The sequence below is a fragment of the Cyprinodon tularosa genome, unplaced genomic scaffold, assembly GCF_016077235.1.
Source record: "Cyprinodon tularosa strain WSP-4 unplaced genomic scaffold, ASM1607723v1 ctg101, whole genome shotgun sequence".
NCBI lineage: Eukaryota > Metazoa > Chordata > Actinopteri > Cyprinodontiformes > Cyprinodontidae > Cyprinodon > Cyprinodon tularosa.
In genome coordinates this window covers 130,007-153,389 of record NW_024037794.1, presented here as the reverse complement: position 1 = coordinate 153,389, position 23,383 = coordinate 130,007, and the positions used below count along the sequence as shown (strand labels likewise).

General features: G+C 36.9%; 1 protein-coding gene across 2 annotated transcripts in view; it reads right to left on the bottom strand.

Moving 5' to 3' along the window:
* The window catches only part of ppp3ca (protein phosphatase 3, catalytic subunit, alpha isozyme), a 57,069-nt gene that overhangs the window by 2,012 nt on the left and 31,674 nt on the right, over positions 1-23,383 (bottom strand). Inside the window, exons 7-13 of one of the 2 annotated variants that reach the window (XM_038277002.1) lie at positions 16,313-16,390; positions 16,105-16,199; positions 10,253-10,378; positions 10,077-10,154; positions 9,453-9,537; positions 9,149-9,246; positions 5,497-5,547 (exon numbers count right to left, since the gene is read on the bottom strand). In XM_038277002.1, coding sequence (XP_038132930.1) covers positions 5,497-5,547; positions 9,149-9,246; positions 9,453-9,537; positions 10,077-10,154; positions 10,253-10,378; positions 16,105-16,199; positions 16,313-16,390 — 611 coding nt within the window. The remainder of the gene's footprint in view (positions 1-5,496; positions 5,548-9,148; positions 9,247-9,452; positions 9,538-10,076; positions 10,155-10,252; positions 10,379-16,104; positions 16,200-16,312; positions 16,391-23,383) is intronic. The other variant, XM_038277012.1, reaches the window with a different exon arrangement.

Sequence of the window (23,383 nt, the reverse complement as noted above, 5' to 3'; positions counted from 1 at the left end):
CCCTTGGACTGGCAGACTGGTTTGGTGGTTCCCCTGCTAAAGGAGAAAGACGGATGGGATTTTTCCAACTTGTGTGGGATCACACTTCTCAGCCTCCAGGGAAAGCTTATGCCAGGGTGCTGGAGAGGAGAGTCTGGCTGATTGTTGGACAAGGTCCTCATCAGGAGCAATGTGGTTTATATTCTTACCGTGGAAAACTGGGCCAGCTCTACACCCTCTGCAAGTTACTCGAGGGTTCATTAGTTTACCAAACCAGTCACACGTGTTTTCTGGACCTGGAGAAGACTTTTGATTGTGTCTCTTGTTGTGCATTGTGAGGGATGCTCTAGGTGTACAGAGTTGAGTGCTGTTTACTAGGTGTACTATCTCTCTGTACAAGCAGAGAAGGAGTTAAGCCTGCATTGCCAGCATAAAATTGGACCTGTTACGTTGCATGTTAGATTTCTCATAACCATAATGTTCATAACCTTTATGGACATGATTTCTAGGTGTAGCCAAGGGCCGGAGGGGGTCTGATCTGGGGACCAGATAATTTTGTCCCTGCTTTATGCAGATAGCATGGTTCTCCAGACTCCCGTATGCCAAGACCTAAAGTATACAATGAGTGATTCACAGCTGAATGTGAAGCGGCCTTGATGAGAATCAGTTCATCCAAGTTCAAGACCATGGTTCTCGAAAAAGGTTTCTTCAGGTTTGAGGAGAGTTCCAGCCTCAAGTAAAGGAATTCTTGTATTGTGGGGTCCTATCCACAAGTGAGTGAAGAATGAAGTATAGATCAATAGATGGATCGGTGTTGTTGCTGCTATATTGTCTATGCCACACCGGTGTGTTGTGGTGAACAGAGAGAGCTGACCGAAAAAGCAAAGCTATTGATTTACCAAGAGCTTTTGGTATGGTCTATGTTCCTACCCTCACCTATGGTCATGAAAGCTAGATCATGACCAAAAGAATCACAGATAAAAGCACCTGAAATTAGCTTTCTCCACAGGGTGGCTGGGCACTCTCTTAGAGATAGGGTGAGATGCCTGATCATCCTGGAGAGGCTTGGAGTATAGCTGCTTCTCCTCCAGTCAGCTTAGTGGACTCAGACCTCTTTTTTGGATGCCCCCTTGAGGCCTTCTGTAGTAGGTGTTCCAGGAAAGGGCCATCGGGCCTTCTCCTTGTGGGTACCATGGAAAGACCTAGGACATGCTAGAGGAACTATATCTGTTGGCTGTCCTGAGAGCGCCTCAGACTTCCCCCAGCAGAACTCAAGAAGATTTCTTGGGAGTGTGTAGTCTGGTAGTTTCTGCTGAGACTGCTGCCCCCCACAACCGTGTCCAAGCTAAAGCAGAATACTGCAAAAACAATTTTTCATTTTTAAGCCTGGCGCAGACCCAATGGCTTTAGCTGTCTGCCGTGGTGAAAGAATTCAAGACCACTCTGCAGTATCTCTGTAACCAACTAGGAGGCTGCACCCCTTATGTTGAAAATCTTTAGCCAGAACAGTAGTATTACTCATCATAGTGAAGTATGCTTAACACCAACGTGATCTAAGACAGTGCCTTAAGGAAGACTGTTCTCAAAAACTACCATTTACAATGTTGATGTTGATTTGCAGCTACCCACATATACAAATATTGTTTGGAAAAAAGTCTTTAACAATATAAGATGGGGATTGAGCCATACTGCCAAAATTACAAATACTGTTTGAAGAAAAGAAGAGACTTCCAAACGCACAAACATTGTAGCACCAGTCAAGCATGGCAGTAGAAGGATCATACTATGGGTTTGTTTTGCCACTTCTGATAATGTTGTATCAGTGAGTACTTCCATGACATTGTTTTATTTCACCACATCTCAACAACTAATCAGTTACACTGGGACACAATAGAGAGCGTAATCTCTAATACACACAATAACTTGTTTCAGAATAAATAAAGAAGAACAGTAAGCCTCTTAAGTGTCCTTTACCTGAAAATGTATAGAGCACACATAAAATCTAGGTCCATGCTAGGAAATCAATCACATTAAAGATTAGTTCCACCACTCTACATAAGAGGAGTGGCCAAATATAGATAAAAAAATATGGTGCAATGTTGCTGATCACTATGAAAATGTATGGTTTACAAATATTTCAGCTTTTTTTTGTGACACTAGTGTTTTAAGCTAAAGGTTGTATGACAGGAAAGAATTGAGACTATGGTGAAGACATGTCTCTGGGTTGAGACTTGAATCCATTACTTCTTTGTCCAGGTCTCAGAATGTTCTTTATAAATTACACTCTACCCCTTACCATCACTGCCCTACTTGTATGCTTTTGACCCTCAATATATTAGAGAAATTCCTAAATGAATATAAACTTTTGAAAATTCTTTTCATTTTTAAAACCGTTTTACCTCGCATCTTGTAGTATCTGCCCTCTTAGAAAATAAAATGTATACAAATGACAGGGCCAGTCACTACAATTTCATAACTGCCATGACAATCATGACCAAGATTATTAAAATAAAACTACCTGTTGCTGCTATATGTGCAAGTAATCAATAGGCATAAGATTTACTACTGTGCATTCAAGCATATGATTTAAAAGTGTTTCCTCCACTACATTTGATAATCCTGACTTTACACTTTAAGGGCTCTGTCATCCTACTTACAAAACCAAAAAACAATTATTTATTTTCTTTCCTTAAATATCACATGTAAGAGTGACAATCGAGAATAATGACTACCATTCCCTATACCAATTTCCCTTACAGTATATCATCATCATTACCCATTGTGAGGGGCTGCCCAGCTTGATTGCTGCATGCGCAGTCAATTGCCGTCTTCCCACTGGTCTGATCCACAGATAACTACTGTACGTAACTGCCTTTTTTAACTGTTTCACATATGATTGCATCATGAGCAATGTTAATTTTGGACAACACTCAAGTTACAAAATTATGTTCAAAATGTTCTATGCTTATTAAAATGAAATGGCACAATTTGACACAGCTTTGAAAATGCAAATATAATTCAACATACATTTGCTAATAATATTGTGGTTTCTAATAATCGACAATTTAATTAAACTGCAGAATGCTAGTAAAAGGCATACTGCTATCATGGCTTACATTCTACTCACATGTGCTTCAGTTAGGACAGCAACTCAAACCAAAAATACAATAGTTGATCTTAGTTTTCATTTTCAGCAAAAAGAGAACATTAATTAAATAAAATTAAACCATTTAGGTCTTTATCATAATATTTTTTATTAAAAAAGAATTAAAACAATATTACCTGTTTTACTAACTTTTATTGTATAAAACATGACAAAGCACAGAGCTTTAAAAATATGCATTCTGGCTATTTTTTCTTAACCTGACAACAGCATGTCTAGGCGGAGCGAGACATGCATCTGGCTGTTGTCAGATTAATTTTTTCTTGCTCTTGCATCACCTTTTAAGAACAGGTGGATGTCATTAATAATCCAATCACTAAACAACAACATTTTACTTCTGCATTTACTAGTAGCAGTTTTCTGGTTTTGCAGGGTTTTAATTTATCATGAAAAAGAATTTTAATTTAGCAATTTTCCCTCTTTCCAAGTTCAGTCCTGCTTCACATCTACCCTCTATAAAGCAAAGCCTCTGGTGGCGAAAGTTCATGGTAGTTGGAGCTTCGTTCAGCACATTGTAATTTATTTTACCATCAATTCTTGACAGACCTGACTAAACATTTTATAGAGCAAGTATTCTTCCCTGAAATGTAGCCAGAGTGTGTAGCAAACATGTTTTCATGCATCTTCAGATTCAGCCTCATTAGCAGCATAAACACATTTTATTTGGAAATTCCATAAAGAAGAAGTCTGCCATACTTGAAAATCAAACAAAAAAAAATCACTGGTTTTCTCTTTATTTTTTCCAAGTAACAGTTGCAAAATGTGCCATGCATTAATATCCACCATCGGGCTGAAACATGCCAGCTTTGCAGTGCAATGGACAAAGTATTACACTGTATTCTTTGCAAAATAGCTAAAGTTCAGTTAGTCTAGACGAGGAGCATCTGTTAACATCCATTTTCAACACTTATTCATCTTTAAAAAAATACACATTTGGATCACATCGTATTCATATCCTGGGCAGATTAAGGTTTAAAGTCCAAAAGGATTTGTATTTCTATTCATTACTGAAAAGGCTAAAAGACATTTTTTTATTATATGTTAAAATAAAATACTTTGTATTATTAAATTTGAGAGTCCTTTACATTATTTTATTATCTTTTTGGACATTTCTGTATCATGTCCTTCAAGAAAAAAAACATTTTATAGAGACTTTATTTAAGTTTTTCCTGAAAAAAATCTTTAAAATAGCCTTTTTTATTTTACCGTTAACAAATAAAACACTGTTTGATGAGCAGACTGAAAGAGGCGGCAGGATTGATACAGATCTGACAACCCTGGCATTAAAGGACTGGTGAGTTGCTAGATATACCTTTAAAATATACTAGATGATTTCTTGTAATAGCGGTGGAAGATTTATTTGAAAATCATGTTCATTTAAAGTATTATATACTAATTTATATTTTATAAACTAATAACTGGTTACACTATCTGTACAGAGGCGTAGCAAGCCGTGTTTCCCTGCTGGGTGTTTTCTACCGGGGCTGCTGTGTTCATATTAGCCGTCACCCTCCGACTCAGAGTCTGACTCTGTAGGCTGGGGGTCTGATCTTGATGGCCTGTAAGGATGGATGCCTCCATATTCCTCAGCATCACTACCTTCTCCTGAGCTTAAACTGGCTAATGGTTAAACCACACAAACCAATTCAATGTTTCCATCAATCCCATTATAGAAGTTTGACTCATAATAACTCGGAACCACCTGGCATGTCCTGCTGTGTGGTTTTAATGCAAATGAAATCAGAAACACATCCTCAACACTTTAAACTTCTCTTTTTTCCCTCACCTGTTCAGGAGTGATTGGTCCTTATTATGCTGTCTGTGTTCAAATGTTCTTAAACAGCCATATGTGATGAAAGTGAATTACCCAAAAAGGGACATCTGAATGTACTCACATTTCGTTGTTTAAATTTGATTTCAAATTTGGCAAATTTTACAGAATTTTCATCAAACTACAATAAAATATGCCTTGAAATTTGTGATTACGATTGTGATTTATCACCAAAAACATGATGGCATATAAATACCTTTGCAAAGCTAGGAATCAAAAATACCTTTCACCTTAACACCTTTATTGTTTTGAAAAGTAGGTTAAATCATCTTTAATCATTTGGCTTTATTTACATAACACCTAACAGTATTATTTTAAGAAAAATACATTTTCCATACATCTTTAATTCTCATTAGTTTGAATAACCACTTTTTAGCTACTTCACTTCTTAATAAGCAAAAGCAATACATCCAAAGAAAAAGTTAATAGTGAACTCAATATTGTGTTAGCAGTTCTCCAAAAACAGGATTTTTAAAGCAGGACACCCTGATAACAGTTAAAGCAAAGGGAGCACTAGTTTTACCTTCTCTGTCCTCATCATGCGTCTCGATGGCTTCAATGGCTTCAATGGTTGCTGAAGGGGGGAGGAGGGGAGCAGGTTACTCCTGATAAAGCCATGCAAATGTACGATGCAGCCCCAGGGAGAAGGCGTCTCATGTTTTTGGCAAGATGAGCTGTACATGTTCATTATCACTGAAGCCAAACTCAGAGGATTGCCATGCATTTAAACTGAGTTAATGTCAATCTGGGGTTAGAAAGTTCTTATGAAAAGTCACACAGATAGATCCACAAAGAGAGACACAGACATGAAGTGACAGAAAGGTGGGGGCTGAGATGACAGACAAAAATCCGAGAGCACCTTACTTTTAACACTTTGTACTATTTAAGGAGAGGATACTGTGTTTTTCATGCTTTTTTCATCTGGGTCTTTGGATTAGACAATTTTTTGGATATAAAAAAAAAAGGGTCTGATAACCTTAACTGTTCCCAACGAAGATCCTGATCCGAGTGAATTCATCTGGTCCTTATGATTATTAAAAACATTTATAACATAAACAGCTTTTTGCATTGCAAACAGAAGAAAATTCTTTATTTAAAAAGCGAGTTCTCCCATTGGTTTATTTCTCTGCAAAATTCCAAGGAATAGCAATAATTAGACAGTTGTTATCAAGGATTTACCCTGAAAATCAGCTAGTGACCAGAAATCGATGAATTTCTGCCTGACTGGCCTGAATCAGAGATAAGCCAGTCAAAAACCAAGATAAAGATCTTTCTGTGATATTTAAATTAACCGTACATAAACACTACCACTAATCACAGCACTTTTTGGAGTAGAAGAGTGAAATGTATCAGAATGAAGTCAGAGAGGAACCATTAAAAAATATATTTTCTAAAGAGGCATGCTTGCTGTTCATTCTGGTTGCAACAACAGAAAGTGGGACTTTGGGTGAGACTGGTCATTTTGTACTTTCACAGTTTAAGTCTTGTCATGCCTGGATTTTTTTTAGGTATAAAAATATCAATTTAACACAGAGGATCAAATTCTATCCATCTTCAGGATGTTTTGTCCAAATGTTGAAGGAGTGACTATCTCTGAACCAAAAATTAGTAGATAGCAGGAAGGCTAAATGCCCTTTGAAGCTCTCTGTCGGTCATGCAACATAAAATAGTTGGATATATTGTAAATATCTTTGGAATTTCAGGCTTAGAAATTATAAGAGAAATCTGTGCTAATTGCTAATATGGGATACTAAACAGTTCAAATGTTAACAAAAAGTTGTTTTTTTTAAACATATAACTGGCATTGGAAGAAAACAGAAGGGGTACATGGAGAATTACTTTCAGCACCGTCTCAGGGATATAATTAGTGTTAAAAGTTTTCCGATACCATCCCCTTAAAAACAATAAAGAAGAACGAATCCAGAGTAGTGATCCTTTTGCTGACAGAGCAAATGTTTGATTCTGTTTATCTTAGTTATTCTTAGTGCTTAAACCCTGTTGATGATTGGAAGCATGAACTCATCATCACTACACCCATGCCTTGACCCTCTTTAACCTTGTGCAGTTTTGGATTAAATGTAATATGTAAAGGAATACAGACTGTTTATATTTTACTAAAAACATATAATTTTTATTTCCACCACAAAATAAAACAAAATCTTTTAAAGCATGTTCATTTTATAGAAAATCTAATATTAAACAGAATCAGCCCTTAAGGCAACAAGCAGATAAAAGTTTAATCAAAATAATGGGAATTTGATTCTGCCTTCAAAACTACAATAAGTTTATTTCAATGTAAATAATATAAATTGAATTTGTTTCCACCTTTTTTGAGGGGAATTGCGGGATTTGTTTCTCTTTCCTGAATATTTTCATTATTCTGGTATTTCTGATCCTGACTAATAGGGTCTTAATTACTCTATTCATAAAAGATAAGTGTTTGATGTCTTTGTTGCACCGGAATGTTTTAACTCATCAATATCAATGAAGTACACCAAGATAACCTGAATAACAGTGATTTTGTTTAATAAGGGAAAAACACTGTACATATCTGCTTAAAAAGTAGTCATCCCTCTAAACCTCAAACTACTGCCAACCAAAGTTCTTTTCATTTGCGCCGTTAAAAGACTTTCCAGGTTGGGTAATATTCATGCCAAAGTCTTTCAATTAGATTTAAGGATTTCTACCTTTCCCTTTCTAAAATATTCAATGGAGTATGCTACTTCTGGCAATTATCATGCTGTCCTTAGCTAATTCTCGTATTGATGAATCATGAAGCTAGACCTTAACTGAGGTTTGTGAAACCTGCAGTGCTATAGAGCTTGTTTTTGATTTTTTTTTGTGAGGTTATAGAAAAGATTTCAGGGTATTGTGAAATACTTTTGATAGCCTGGTCACTGCTGAAAAGATTTTTTACTGCTTCATGTTTTCTCTATTATGAATATTGGCTCCAACTTACTACTTACTACCACCTTAAATATTGCATTTCAATAGGGGCACCTTAGACCCAAACTAATATCCAGTGTAAAATCTGATGATCAGGCTACAGCTCAGTCCATTTTACCTTGGCTAAAAATTCAAAGCTGATTCATTATATTTTTCTGTGGAAAAAAAAAAAAAGAGCTTTAGTTATTTAAGGACAACTTACACCCATTCCAAAGCCTTGTTTTGGAAAAATACACCAAACTGAGGTGGAAAGTGTGCTGAATGAGGGCCAGGTGTGGTAAGGTTAATAAAAGCTAAATAGTCTAGCTAAATGCTAAGCTAATAAATCAATAATAACCTGAAAATCAGTAGAAAGATCCCAGAGCTCACTATTCCAACTCCAACTAACTATGGAGGAACAAAGAGATGGAGCGGCTTTTATAACCCACAGCAGCAGAGCTACTGACGCCAGTTATTTTGGTTCATGTCACAATAGCTTTAGAGCCAACACCCACACTGATGTATGTGTGCATATAGAGCATGTTTGCAAAAAGTAGATTTAGGGATAAAGTGTCCTTTAACAACAAAAATATAGGCTATTATAGAACAGTTCAGTTGTACATTAAATTTACAATTAACTATTTGCACAGAGAGTTAAAATAGAAATGTTTTTCTTTTTTATTTCATTTCTGCTTTTCTTTATTGTGTTAATTATGCACATTAGCTTTAAGTATTACCTGGGAAAGAGAACTCGTAGCCATAAATAATCTTTCATTGTTCAGACTTTGTAGATTTATATTACCAGTTAATAAAGACTAAAGCTAATAAATATCCTATGTAGGGATAACCCCAACGCATATTTTAGCCATCTTTAAACATCTAATTAAAAACTTTTTCAGAAGGTTTTAATGAGATTGTAGTATTGGCAAGGCTTTCTGCAACAAGTATACCAGGTGCGAATTAAATCTTTACAGATCCCATGCAGAAAAAGTGCAAACTCTACATTGACAGCTCTAACACTTAAAATTCAAATTTTACTGCATAAGGTTCTAATGAATAAGAGGAGGAGACCCAACGAGAGACTAAAAAAGCATTCATTGGCTGCTCTCTGTTTAAGGAAGTGGGGAGAAAGACAGATAGGGAAGTAGATAAGAGCAATGGAAGAAATGAGAATGCTGATGAGGACAAGAACAAACAGAAAAAAAGAGTCAGTGCTGGAGGAAAAGGTTTAGTCTGGGCCTTGTGCTCACCGCTCTGCAGTGTCTGTCTGCCTCCAGAGAGAACCCCGCTTGGCAACATGCCAGTGGGAGTCAGGCCCTTAAGCGTCAACACATTTTCACTCTCCTCTCTGCAGGAACAACAGAAACAAGCAAGCAGGTCAGAGAGCTATGCTGAACCCGGATCAGACTGCAGGAAAAAAAAAAAAAAAAAACTTTAACCCCCACATTCTACACATTCATTCGCAGAAAATTATGTCATATAAAGTCTGAGTTTCAATATATACTTAATAATCACGCCTCCATTCACCAACAGTCACTGAAACTAAACGTCTACCTGAGAACTGAGAACATTTTGGCCATTTTTCCAATAGCACGGATCTTGTTTCTGATCACTTCTTTGCGGGCCGCAGCCGCATTAGCTGTAAAAAATAAGAGAAAATCCATTAGATGCAGTTATTACAAACACACAATGAATTATTCAACTCTGAAATAACATTTCATTTTCTTAGTTTGTCTTAGTTTTAAGCCAAATTGAAATTAGGTGACATTTTCCAGGATGCATTCTAGGTAAATGTGCTCCAATCAATAACCCAAGGTCAGATTCAGACTATTTTTCTCTGCTTGAACCTTCTTGAAAAAAAAAGCAGATAAAAAAAAAAAGCAGATTAAATGCTTATATTTTTCTTTTCAATAAATGCATAAAAGATAAACCCCAAACATATTCATTAAATATTCATATTCATTAAAACAAACTAGAAACAAGTAAGGTTAGACATCTAAATGTATTTCCTAACATGTAGCTCTCAACCTTTTTGAAACCTTGTTTTTTTTTTACATTTGAACAGCAATGTGGGAAGATTTTCGTTCTGTACAGATCTAGGTCAACCCTGAACCCACAATGTACCCGTGAGAAATATAAAAGATGAATTATGAAATGGGTCTTCTTAAGACCTCTTACCATCAAATATCTCATCTTCATCATTCATGAGTTCATCATCAGAGCAGATGCTTAACACGTTCACCAACATTTCGGTGACTGTGGAGGAAAATATGGAAAGTAAACAGGTAATCACTGAGCAAAATGATGTCATGATATAGAGATACACTGCCTAAAAAATATGAGGAAGTTTCCACCTTTTTCTCCAACAAATGGCAGTGACCAGGTAAAGACGTCCATGAAGTTGGGCAGCCAGTAGGGGTGTGGCGAACAGTTGAACTGTCGAATGTTCATGACGTTATTTTCATATTTCAGTACAGCAGCTGTAAGGGAAGCAAGAGAGAACAGGGGAGTAAAATGTTCCACTAAATCTGGATTCATTTTTACAACCAACGCAGCTGTACATGATGGCAATGAATGAATGCAGCTATTCACCTAGTTATTTGGAATCTTATAATTTACTGGCAGAGGAAAAAATGGTTTTGTACTTTACTAAATATTATAACGGCAAGAAAGAAGAAATAAAATCTACTTTTGTATGTTTTATAACATTTCAGAGAGCCTTTGTTCATGTGGTAACTGTGAGTTTCTAACAGCAGGAATTAAGGAAAAATCTCTAACTCTGTAAATGACTATAAAACAGGCTGGTCTCCTATACTATTTTCACTATATAATAAACGATTTGCTAAATGCAATTTAAGTGGGGATGAAAGTGTAGGAGATTTAAGAATCTTAATATAACTGTATGCTGATGATATTGTACTTATTTTTGAGAATTCAGCCAATCTTCAAAAACTCATAAAAAAAAAAAATGTATTTCTTTTGTAGCAAAATTATGTTAAAGATAGACTTTCACATATTTGAAGTTGCTTATAACCATTTTGTCTACTAGTAAGAAATTAAGAAATATACATACTTGTGATTGATTCTGGATTAATATTAAAAATTTTACGACATAATAAAAGCCCCAAAAAAGCTATTAAACATAACGGAATTGAATAGATTATACATCTTTCCTGCTGCAGACTACAAATACACAGGTTTGGTGTTAACTGTTTACAGGCCTATGGTCACAAAGTCCAGTACACAGCCTTTCCCTTTTTAGGTGGACATAGAAGACATGAAAAGGCTCATTAGACATTTAAGGGGTAAGCTGATGTAATATTTCTTACTTTGGTGTTGATAAAGTGTAAATGGGCTTATAATATGTTGTACAAACCAGAGTTAGGAACATATACTATCATAAAAAAAAAAATATTTATGGTCCAGAGCCTTATATACCGGTACTTAACTTAGCTATAGATCAGTGTGTGCACAGCTCAGATCCCCTACTTTACCTCTAGCATTAGAAATTGGATGATTTGATTCAGGTCCAGTGGAGGAGAGAAAATGTTTTCTGTGTGACTTAAATAAAATGATTTTGCAATCCTTTTTTTGTTTTGTTTTCCTGTGTATACCACTTTAAGGGTTAACTGTTTGATAAAGTCTTTGGTGTTTGTCCAAATTTGCATCTATGAACAACGTTGATTTTTGAATATTATCTAGTATCGAGGGTTTGGAACCTCTATAGTTTATTGAACAAAGGAAATAAACAACTACAACTACTGTACTAAAACATACAATCACAAACAAAATAGAAGTAGGACAAACTTTCTCTTTGTATTATTTGTATTTTTTTTTCAATCACTTACAAAAAACTTGTTCAATTTCTGTTAAAATTTTTAAAAGTTAAAAAAATCTCAATCTTTTGTTATGTAATACATGAATATAGTAGTAAATAATACATTTATTCATTATATTCTTTTAGTGGCATTCCTAAAATTAATTTAAAATCAATGTAATTGAAACACTTTTTTATGTATACCATAGACAAATATGAATGTTAAGGAGTTTTTACTAGTGGACAGTCACTTTCTGTTTCTCTGGAGAAGAAATAAGATGTACTAAAAAGAACCCAACAAAATAGAAAAAACATTAACATGAAAATACACCCCAAAAAAAGGAGGGGAGGGCTATCTTCAGAAATCAGAAAAACTTAATATTACTTTCTGACTGATCAATCCCTCATATATAGAGTCAGAGCAGCAAAAAAACAAACAAATCTATTACAATTAATGCGAGTGAAAAGAGGATCTGAATAAAAAAGAGGAATGCGAAGAAATTCTTAGTGCGAGATAATACGCTTACAATAATAGCTTAATTAATTTTCAAGGACATTAAATTGTGAAAGGGTTGTATAATTAGATTTCAGGTCAAGAGAATCATTGCCCTGTCAGATGAACTCAATTATAAGACGTCTGCTGAGGAACAAGAAGTCTGTCTTTTTAATTCTGTGTTCACAACTGCATCATGAAGCTATGTGGAGATTAATATGTGTCTTTGGAAATCAAATGTGAGGTTGAATCAAACATTATATATACTGATTAACTGCTATACACTGTGCCAAAAAGGCACTGTTAGATGACAAAGTGGAGACAACACAAGTGTAGGATCTGGTCAAGTTGAAGCATGTTGGAAAAACCTTTTATAAACCATCCCCAAAGACATTTGTTTACAGTATGATGAAATTGTAAGTAATTTATATCTTAGAAGTTTAATTCACAGTTTCATAAAAAAGCACAAACAGGAAGTAGGGACGGAAAATAACCTGCGGCTACAAGGCCAGGGGCCATAGTTTAACACTGTCTTCCCTGGATAAATAATCTTCAGTGAATGAATGAATGAATGCAACATGAGGCATTATTTTCATCCAATAATTTCTGTAAAATCAGGCAAAAAATTAAAACACTTTTAATAATGTGGGATATAAGTTTTTATCCAACTCTTCTGTAACTTTAATCTTGTGCATCAGTCCCTCTAACCCTTTTTGATTTGGAGACCGAGCCTGGTATGCTGGATTAAACCCATAAGTCAACCTTATTGATGCAACCCCAGGCCGGATTAGATATGACCTTAAATAACCCAAGTTGTGCGGTTTAAAAAAGCAGTTGATTAGAAAATATACCGTATTTTCACGACTATAAGGCGCACTTAAACGTCTTTTTTTTCCCTCAAAATGTGCGGTGCGCCCTATGGTGCGGTGCGCCCTATGTGTGTTGTAACTGCGACTTTTGAGACCACCTCATTGAGGAGATGATGAAAGAGTGGCTGAATGTAAGGAGACCAGGTGTTTTTTTTCCACCCCTCACCATCGCTGTTAATATGTAACTCCATGCGTGCCCATCTCACAGCTGATGTGAAAAACATGGGGAAACAAATTAACCCTGTGCTCGCTGTTCAACCGCTCGACATCGGTGTGAACCGGACCCAGCAGGTGCAGCAGAAGCAGCGAGTTTACATGCAAAGTCAATGGTTGACGCGCGTATAGGCACAGCAAAAGGTCCCGCAGCGCGTTTTGGTGCAGCACGTCGGGAGCGTTTAAGCGCTGCTGCAGCTCAGATGGAAAAATTGAAGTTTTGCTGCTGGACGCGCCGCATCAACCAATCAGAGAAGCTGATCTGGGAGCTGACAGCGAGACAGACAGCGCTCTGATGACATTAACGCAAATGAAAAGGCTCGGTGGATGCGTGGCTGAGGCAGGTGTATGTGAGAAGACTAGGTGGTTTTTTCCACGCATCACCATCGCTGCGTGCCCATCTCACAGCCGATGTGAAAAAAAGATGAATCAAATGAACGCTGTGCTCGCCGTTATCCTGGGGGTCTGACAAAGGAGCTTCCACCGCTCGACATCGAAGCGGCCGTTCACAGTAAGGCTGCGAGCGGCGTGGGAGCGATGGATGACAGACTGAGACCACAGTTTCATGATAAATGGAAGGCAGCGCCGGGCAGATTACGCCACCGTTTGCGGATGGATTGTAGATGGACTGTGTCTGCTGGCTCTGTTGTTCAAGCTTTCGCAAAAGCCGGCATTATTTCTGAGGAGCTGCGCTGCACGGAAAGTGACTGACAGCGCAGAAGGGGAAACTGGCATGTCGGATTTAGCGCAGCTGTTTAATTCAGAAACAGAGGATGAGGACTTTGAGGGGTTTGATTAATACTCTGTAATAAATACTTGAATAAAGCACAATCATACTCAATTTTGCTCCCGCTCTATTTTTCTACCTGAAAACTTAATTCAACAGCCGCCTCTGGGCCGCAGCGCATCAGGGCTCACCTCCGCAGGTGTTTTTTCATCTAAATAATCTAAATCTTTTTAAGTGAGAAAGTCCACCTGAAAATTTAATCATTGCGGTCAGTTCATCCAGATTATTATCCTGCCTATGTTTTAAGTTAATTTATGCGTCAATAAACGAAGAAGAAGGGGAAACTGGCATGTCGGATTTAGCGCAGCTGTTTAATTCAGAAACAGAGGATGAGGACTTTGAGGGGTTTGATTAATACTCTGTAATAAATACTTGAATAAAGCACAATCATACTCAATTTTGCTCCCGCTCTATTTTTCTACCTGAAAACTTAATTCAACAGCAGCCTCTGGGCCGCAGCGCATCAGGGCTCACCTCCGCAGGTGTTTTTTCATCTAAATAATCTAAATCTTTTTGAGTGAGAAAGTCCACCTGAAAATGTAATCATTGCAGACAGTTCATCCAGATTATTATCCTGCCTATGTTTTAAGTTAATTTATGCGTCAATAAACTGTATCAGAGGAGTAATCGCAGCCCTGTGTCATCAGCGATGTGTCTCTCACGGCTGGTTCCCAGGTTTGAATAATACTTTGTAATAAATACACCTTGCAGCTTTATTTGCTGTGATCAGTGGGAATAAAGTAGTTTTAATATGTTTTTAAGTGAGAAAATCCACCTGAGAGGACATGTACCTTTATATAAAAAACGCGCCCTATAGTCCGGTGCGCCTTATGTGTGTGTTAAATACAGAAATGGCACACATAACTGAGACTGCGCCTTTTAGTCCGGTGCGCCTTATGGTCGTGAAAATACGGTAATCACTTTTCAAACAAACAGACAAATAACAGAGTAACACTTTTTTTTATATACGCCTTTACTCTTTTTCAAGATACATTTATATATAGATGCATTTTTTTAATTAACATTATTGTGTTCTCTAAATTCAGGTTTTCTCTATTATCTACAATAAAAACACAACTTTAAAAAAGGTTTGACAAAATATCATTTGATGCACCACTTCAAAGCGTGTGAGGATCTGCTTACATGTAATTTTAGAGGAAAATAGAAAGAAAACCCAAAATTAACAATCCTCCACTAGATGGCCTTACTGAGGCCAGGGTTTGCTGACACTGTTACATCAAGAAGAATAAAGCCACATGGAGATAGTCAGCAATGCTGACAGTCCCTCCCACGCTCCCCATCTTCCACAGCCCATAGCAACCAAGACACAGATCTGAGAACACAAACACATGGGGGCTCCCTGATGCCTTCTTATGCCTGCTCACGGCTAAATGCACTTACATTAACTCCTGCACTTCAGTTTGTTGGATTGAAAATTTTTTACAGGAAGTCTTCGTAATCATTAACAATTGACAGGGCCAGGTTTAAAAAAGATTCTTAACTATCAGATTTGACTTCAATGATGCATAGGCCCAAAAATCCAACAATGAAACATCTGTGAAAGCCAGCAAAAAATAAAAACTGAACTCAAATGCACTTAAATCATAATTGGAGCAGCTATTAGAGAGACAATTGATAATTACGCTTCGTTTCTACAACATCAGCGCAATATTTCACTGTTCTATATTTAGTTTTAACAAGAAAAATATATCCTTTGACCTTATTTAGTCTATTGAATTATATAATGCAGTAGCGATGACACATTTTAAAGCCTACAATAAATACAATTCTGTTAATACCAGGTCTATTCTATTTCTGTGAGACAAAAAACTGCAGAAATCTGTAAATGTGCAGGGTGCAGTATTATACAAACTATTGTAAAAAAAAAAATTATATATATACAACACCCACCCACCACCCCCCCCCCCCCCCCCCCCCCCCCACACACACACACACACACACACACACACTTATGTATACAAGCAAGCAAGTAAATAAAAATAGGAAATGAGAAAACATTTCCTGACCTTTATTGTTGTAAACATCCAGGTAATTTGGTGCAGAGAAGATGGTTATTAGGGACGGGAATCCAGTAGTCTGACTTTTACGGTACATCCGGTAACTTAATCGCAGACAGGCAGAGGTGAAGGCAAAAAACAGTGAAAGTTTGTTAAAAATGATAGAAAGAGATTGATTTTCTTTCAGTCAATAACTTTTGGTTTTGTTTCAACCTACCCAGCATCTTGTGCTTCATGTGCTCGAATAATCGATAATAGGTTATTGCTCTGTAGGAACTCACACACAGCGGGATAACTGGAAAGCAGGAGATTGGAAAACTGTGTTAAGAGACATTGTATTACGGTAAATTAAACAGCATAAATAGCCACAGGCAACTAAAAAAGTTAAAATAAAATTTAAAGCAAATATATTTCAGAACCACAAGCTCTACAAATCTTCAAGTATGAAACATCAAAATACATATTACACAGTGTATATGTTAACACAGTGTTACAGCATACTATTTGTTTTTTGTTTTGTTTATCCACAGTATAAGCTTATTTTAATTATGTTATCTGATAGTTTTTCAAATGTTTATTGTATTCTACTTCATTATCACCTTGTTGCTAATACCTGAAGTGGCACAATCTTCGCCTGAAAAACAATCTGAACTTCAACTGAAAGCTTTAAGGGCTCTAATGAGCACCAGAATGTTACAATGGATTAAGTTTGATGGGATGAAAATTGGAAAAAAAATTACACATCCTGATTCGGTTTAGTTCATTTTCAAACTACATATTTGAAATACATATTTAAACAAATGTCCTTAAAATATAATAAAATTACAGCAGCACTTCCAGAGTGCGCAGCATCAGAGACGTCAGTTATCAGCATGTTTCTCTTATACATGATCAGAATGCAGCAGTAAAGAAGAGATGAAGAAGAGCTGCTATGGTTACACAAACGCCAAACACTAATTACAACAGGTAATTTCTATAAGTGACATCGCTTCCTTCATTTGGGTAGTTTGCTTGCTAAAAAACTGTAAACTAAATGCACAAACAATGATAGGCAAGAAAAACAAAACCATTTTTAAGGCAGACCAGGGGTATAGAAGCAGACTATCTCAGGAAATAAACTCTGTTCTACACAGCCCAACTTAAAGAGCGGGTAAGAGATATGGTTCTCCATTGCCCCTTTCCAACTGGCTGAAAAATCAGTTTCAAACTTTTCAATCGACTTTTAGCAGCAGAGGAAACACTTCAATGACACACGTCAACCCGGGCCAAACGACTTGGCAAGTGACCTGGTTTAAAGTTTGAGCGGCTCGGCTCCGCTCACCATGCAGTGGGAACATCAGACCTTGGTCGACCCGTTAATTTACGTGTATGTGATACCATTCAGCACAAGATACCGACGTCAACACACCGCACCAGTCGCGTCTGATCTAACAAGCCGAAACAACTCTCCTCACATTCGATAAGCATGGTGCAGTACCGGTAAGAGAGATTTGGACAGACAGAAAAACCAAACGATAAAGCACACTGACTACTCCCTGACTTCCTTACATGTCGCTCTCCATTGTTTACTCCCCTGATTTCTGTCACACTGATGACATCATCAAAACTAACCAATTGTGATGTCATCACCAGACACACAACTGCGGGGGGAAGGAGGCCACGCAGCTTGCCAGCTAGGGGTTAGACCCACCTTTTTTGGTCCCGCGGGACCCCCGCGGGACCCAACGCAAAGCAGTGCGGCGTGAGACAAATATTGAAAGCTCATTGCGGGTGCGGGCGGGAGGGAGAGCGCACAGTGCAGGTGGGAGCAGTGATAAGTGGCAGTCCCTTGAACTAAAAACGTGTTTTAAAATGTAAAATAAAGTAATAAATTATCAGTCTATGTCTACCATATATATACATCACAATTTGCTGAGTGGAGCTTTATCATACGGTGTTTAATATTATTCATTACAACTTATTAGATTTTTATTTAATACGTGAACGTAAAGATGAGTGGCATATAAGATTATGCACAATATATTATTCTTAATATCCTCAGTAGATTTTGGTGGGTTAGTTGGGTATTGCTGTGAAGCAGCAGCTCGTGCCACCTAACACCCGTGATGCGGGAATTGCGGGCGGGAGCGGGAAAAACTACTACAGGTGCAGGCCGGGGCAGGACTGAAAATCATAATTCTTTGCGGGATTGGGCGGGACCAGGACTGAACACGGCGGGAGCGGGCGGAACTGGAAAATCTGTCCCGCGCAGGCCTCTAGGTGGTATCAGTATCGGCTAGTGGCAACAAATAGGGCAGCGATACCATTTTGAGAGCTAAAAATTTATTCAACTATTGTCACCAATTCCAAGTAGGCAATAAAAAGTTCTACTCGATTCACTTTGTATTAGTCTTTTTCCTGCTTCACAAAGGTAGGCAGCAGCTTGACAAAGACATGATGGCAATTATTTTACAACCAAGTAATATGCAGTTCTTCATATATACCCACACACATCAATTTCAAACAGAAGGTATCGGTATGGCATTGGCGTTGCCCAATACTGCACAGCCATGTATCGGGTATCGATATGTAGAGACATCAGGACATCTGTAGCATCAGAAATTCCCCATAGGACAAGAACTCATAAAAGGCTTGATTTTTCAAATTGTTACTGAGGGATTATGCCAGTTTTATAAATAGACATTATGTTTATTTCCCTATGTTTATTTCCCTTGTTCTATCTGTATTTCCCTTATCTTTAGGGATGCTATAAATGCTGCTTTATACTCCCAGCCTTCTTATTACCATTTGCACTGATTAAATTCAGTGTTTTCAAATTCCTAAACTATACTGTGAAGTTGACGATTAGGAGAAAAAGAGGCAGAAATACACTGTAATGTAATGTGTAGTCTGTAACTGGATTCATCAATGCAAAGCAAAATGACTAATCATTAGAGCTTTGATCACTTACAATCTTTGGTCATTTCTGGCTGACACCAACCTTTGCTTCATCCGTTCATCTGCCTCATGTTATTTTGTTTAACCCAATATTACTGACGATTAGATAAATGTCAAAGATATCATTTCATTATATATCCTATCATTTAATTTAACTACATCTCATACTGTAACACCTTGTTCTATCTGTAAACAAAACTGTAAAATGATTACATGTGGACTGATAAAACATAAACCAGATACACAAACTGACAAAATTCCCAGTGCTGTCGTCTCCCCCTGTACTTTCATAAAAACTTTCAGAGATGTTTTAAATATTTAAGTGCTCAGAGGTTTATGCCGGAAGACAAACAAGAGGACTGCCATGCCCTAAGCATTTGGCAAAACTGTGCCATCCTTCCCTTTTATTTAGGTCACATAGGTAACATCCTCTCCAGGGGAGATATATGCTTTCAATCACATGAGGAGCTCTGGAAACGTGCTCTTCAGTTTCCTCTGTGGCTGACATTTGAGTTTAACAACACAGCAAGATCCTGCACTCAAAGGAGTGTTATATAACTGTTTCTATTAAAAAACATCTACAGCACATTTTAACATCAGACATACGACTGAAACCTACCTTGTTTTAAAACATTTATAACAAGACAGAAATTACAGATAGAGCTTAAGATTGATCTCAGTCACTTTTTGTTTGCTCAAACTATGTTTGTCAGCTTAATGCAGGGGAAAACAGTATGGACTCCAACTGCCCTCTGAGGGTTCCTTCTCCTCCTTTGTGAAAACGCACAATGATATGTGTTGGCGAGCCTGTGACTGAGAACGAGAGAGGAATGTGACAAGTGAGTATGAGCGAAAGAGACAGAGCGGGATGGATGTGCTGCGTCGTGAGTGTGAAAGTGAGAGGGTTTTTTTCCCCTTCCTTCTTTCACCTAATATAATCCATCTGTGAGACTGCTGGTTATCCCTCTCATTTCCCCTATTATGTGTATATTAAAAAAAATCCCCTTTAGTTAAATCTTGTAATCACTGCACATTAAATTGAATGCAAGCACAGACAGAAAGTAAGGACAACAGCTAAGTAGGCTTACTGTAAGTCAAACTCTGTTAGAATTAACTACCGTATTTTCTGGACTATAGAGCACACCCACTAAATAAAAAAAAATGGAAAATTACATAAATAAGCCCAACCGGGCTTTTAGGCTCCTGATATCTACTGAATTGTCTCCCACCAAACCTGTAGGGGGAGCTCTACATATAGCCCCTGGTGTAGGGGCAAAGATTAATGCTAGTACCTGTTAGTTTCTGGGCTACTGTACTTGCAGTAAGATCTTCAACTGAAAGATGGGGCTTCGTCGGCTATTAAGTTAGGAAAAATCCAGAGAAAGGCCGCACCTTCTCATAAGCTGCATAGTTCAAAGCATGGAGAAAAAGTAGTGGTTTATAGTCCAGAAAATATGACACTGTGGTATTCCTAACTTGTTCACATTTGTTTAGATTACAAATAAAAACTAAAATAGTATCTTATTGGAACTTTATTTGACAGGACAACTCAGTATAGGACACAATTTTGTGTGTTTAAGATTGGATTAAAATAAGGTGACCAGATTTCTGAACTCCAATCTTGGGACATTTTCCAGCTTGTAGATAAAAACAAATGCATTTCATGAAAATTACAATAGGAAACGTGGACAATGATGCTTTTAATCAATTTTTACATATTTATTCATATTTAAACAACAAAAATCAAGTGTAATACACTCTGTGTCTACAAAATGACAATAAAAGTTGTCTAAGTCAACAGAATTCAACTTTTTTTGAGTAAGACTGTCAGACTAAGGCCTACTTCTTACTTACGTCCTCTTAGACAATAAATGATTCCCTAACAGTATTGAGTTGTTAACAATGATTACATTTCCAATAAATCTTTACAAACAGGTGGCATGCAGGAATAACCTCTTACTTTTAACTAATTGCCTTTATTTTAAAGAAATATTGTGTGGGCAAAGCCCCTGATGATGAGAAAGCCTAGCTCTGCCCCTGTCTTACTACCTATTTTTATCACGTTTTTATCTTCACTTGCCTTTATTCCTCTTTTCTTTTGCTTCTATTTCAGTGTTTAAAATACTTTGCCTTGCCTTAACCCAAATTGCAGGACTTTTGCAGCTTTTGACATGTTTTCTGTCAGCATTCTATGCAAGAAACTCCATCAGTCTTCCTGAATTTCTGAGCAGTTTCTACTCTTGGTTAAAAAAATAAATAAATAAAATTACCACATTATGATGCTGCCAACGCCATTAGTTCAGAAGGACAAAAGGTAAACATTCTGGATTTCCTCCTGCTGCTTTTGCATGAAGATTTGTGAATTGAAGGCCTAATAGAAGACTTTTAGTTGAGCTTTGGATCCATGAAGCTTGTTCAAAATTACTATGATGATCTACGCTTCTACTCTGACAAGGCTCTTTTCTAGGTACTATAAAGATGGGAGGACAGCCGTGTTTTGTTGGTTTTCCATGTTCATATGACCAAACAAAACTTAATAAGATGCCCCAAACTATGAATATTGTTTTATTAAAGAACCGTCCTTTTAACTACTTCCCATCTTTCTTTCTGACATTTCAGCTCTGTTCTTTCGTCTTTGTCTAAAGCCTTAAAATAACTAATGTAAGTTATTCTGTAACTAGGTTGGAATACAATAGTAGTTTGTTTCAGGCTATACATTTCGCACATTTATGAAAACGTTTATCTTTTTCTTTTAAATCTAAAGTAATTTGCTATTCTGTGTTTGGCTGGCACATAAAACGTATAATGGTTATTGTTATAAAAAAAAAATACTTTTAGAGATATAAGAAGAAAACATACCAGTTCTTTTGTCGAGTGTTTTCTATAATGACTCTTTGTGAATAAAATATAAGCTATAAAAATAACACTTCCAAAGCCTGTTGAGCCCCTGATTCTAAATTAGTACAAATCCAAGCAGTCCAGACTGTAAGAAATATTTAATATAGACTTCAGAATTTTTACAACCTAAGTAAATTTCCTTATGAGGTTTAGCTTGTTCTTAATGCTATATTCAGCCTAAAATGTTTGCATAATTTGTCATAAATCTAGAATTTAGGACTTGGTGCAGCATCCACACTGGATGGATAGAGAGAGTCGTCATGATGGAGAGGTAAGTTTGAGAGTGAAGGCAGAACAAAGCCAGAGGGAGATAGATGACTATAATAGCAGCATCCTCCACACATGTAGAGAATAATCCTCGCCAAGCTTCCATCTTACTGACTACCAATGGGTGACCATTTCACACTGGTGGAAGACAGAGCAGGTTGTCCTTTTTCTTCTAAAGCATCTGGATTGTTTTGATTGCTGTTAACTCAGTGCTTTAATTTTAAAGTACAGTTTTGCTAAAAAAAGGGTCATTGATGTTCATGCTTGTCCTGAAAACACATCTTGGAAAGTTTCACCAATACAGTTGTTTTCATTAGCTAAAATAAAGAATAAAAGATAAAAACTATATGAACCAGAAGATTGCTTTATAGATCACAGGCTAATGCAAATTTGATTCTAAAAATAAAAGAGCATAAAAAAGCTAAAAATGTGTTATTTGAAGCAGGCAAATACATTTTTTTTTCTTTGCTGAGTTTGTAGGTTACTGAAATAGAAAACCATCCAGTTTTCTATAGTAGTTACCTCAAATAGTAACCTCAAATTTACTTTGTTGTAAACAAATGATGCAAATATGGTTTAAATTTCTCGACAAGTAAAATAGATCAAGTTTGTTTTTCTTTTATGCTACCATCCAGAAAACCCTTAAAGTGTTGATGACACGATATTGACATTTTCCTGTATTTGTGTTGATCAAAACATTAATATCAATGATCAACATAATAATTTAACGGGTTCCCACATATAATAGTTTTAATCAAAAAAACCTCTAACGTTCAGAGGACTGTAGCGAGGCTCAGCGACTGAGGGAAAAAAACGGGAGTGATGTATAAAGGAGAACGACTGAGAATGGGAACAGCGGTTTTGTTATGGAAAGCTGCTGAAGTTTTCATGCTATCATATACACCTATGTCTTCGCGTCTGGTAGCAGCTTTTTTGCTTCAACCCCTGTGAGTATGGCATGGACCAAGTGTGGCATGGGCATATTTAGGTTTCCTAAGTATCGACAGCTGCTTTCAATTTGTTTGAAAAAGGTCAGAAGATCAGGAAAAATTGTATTACTTCACGGTGTCTTTTCTGTGCTTGGAACATTTTAAGAAGGATGTGCTTGTAAGATCCACCTGCTTTAGTCCCTATTTAACCAGCCTTTAGACCAGCCATCAGTGCCAGATTATTTTCGAGCTGTTGG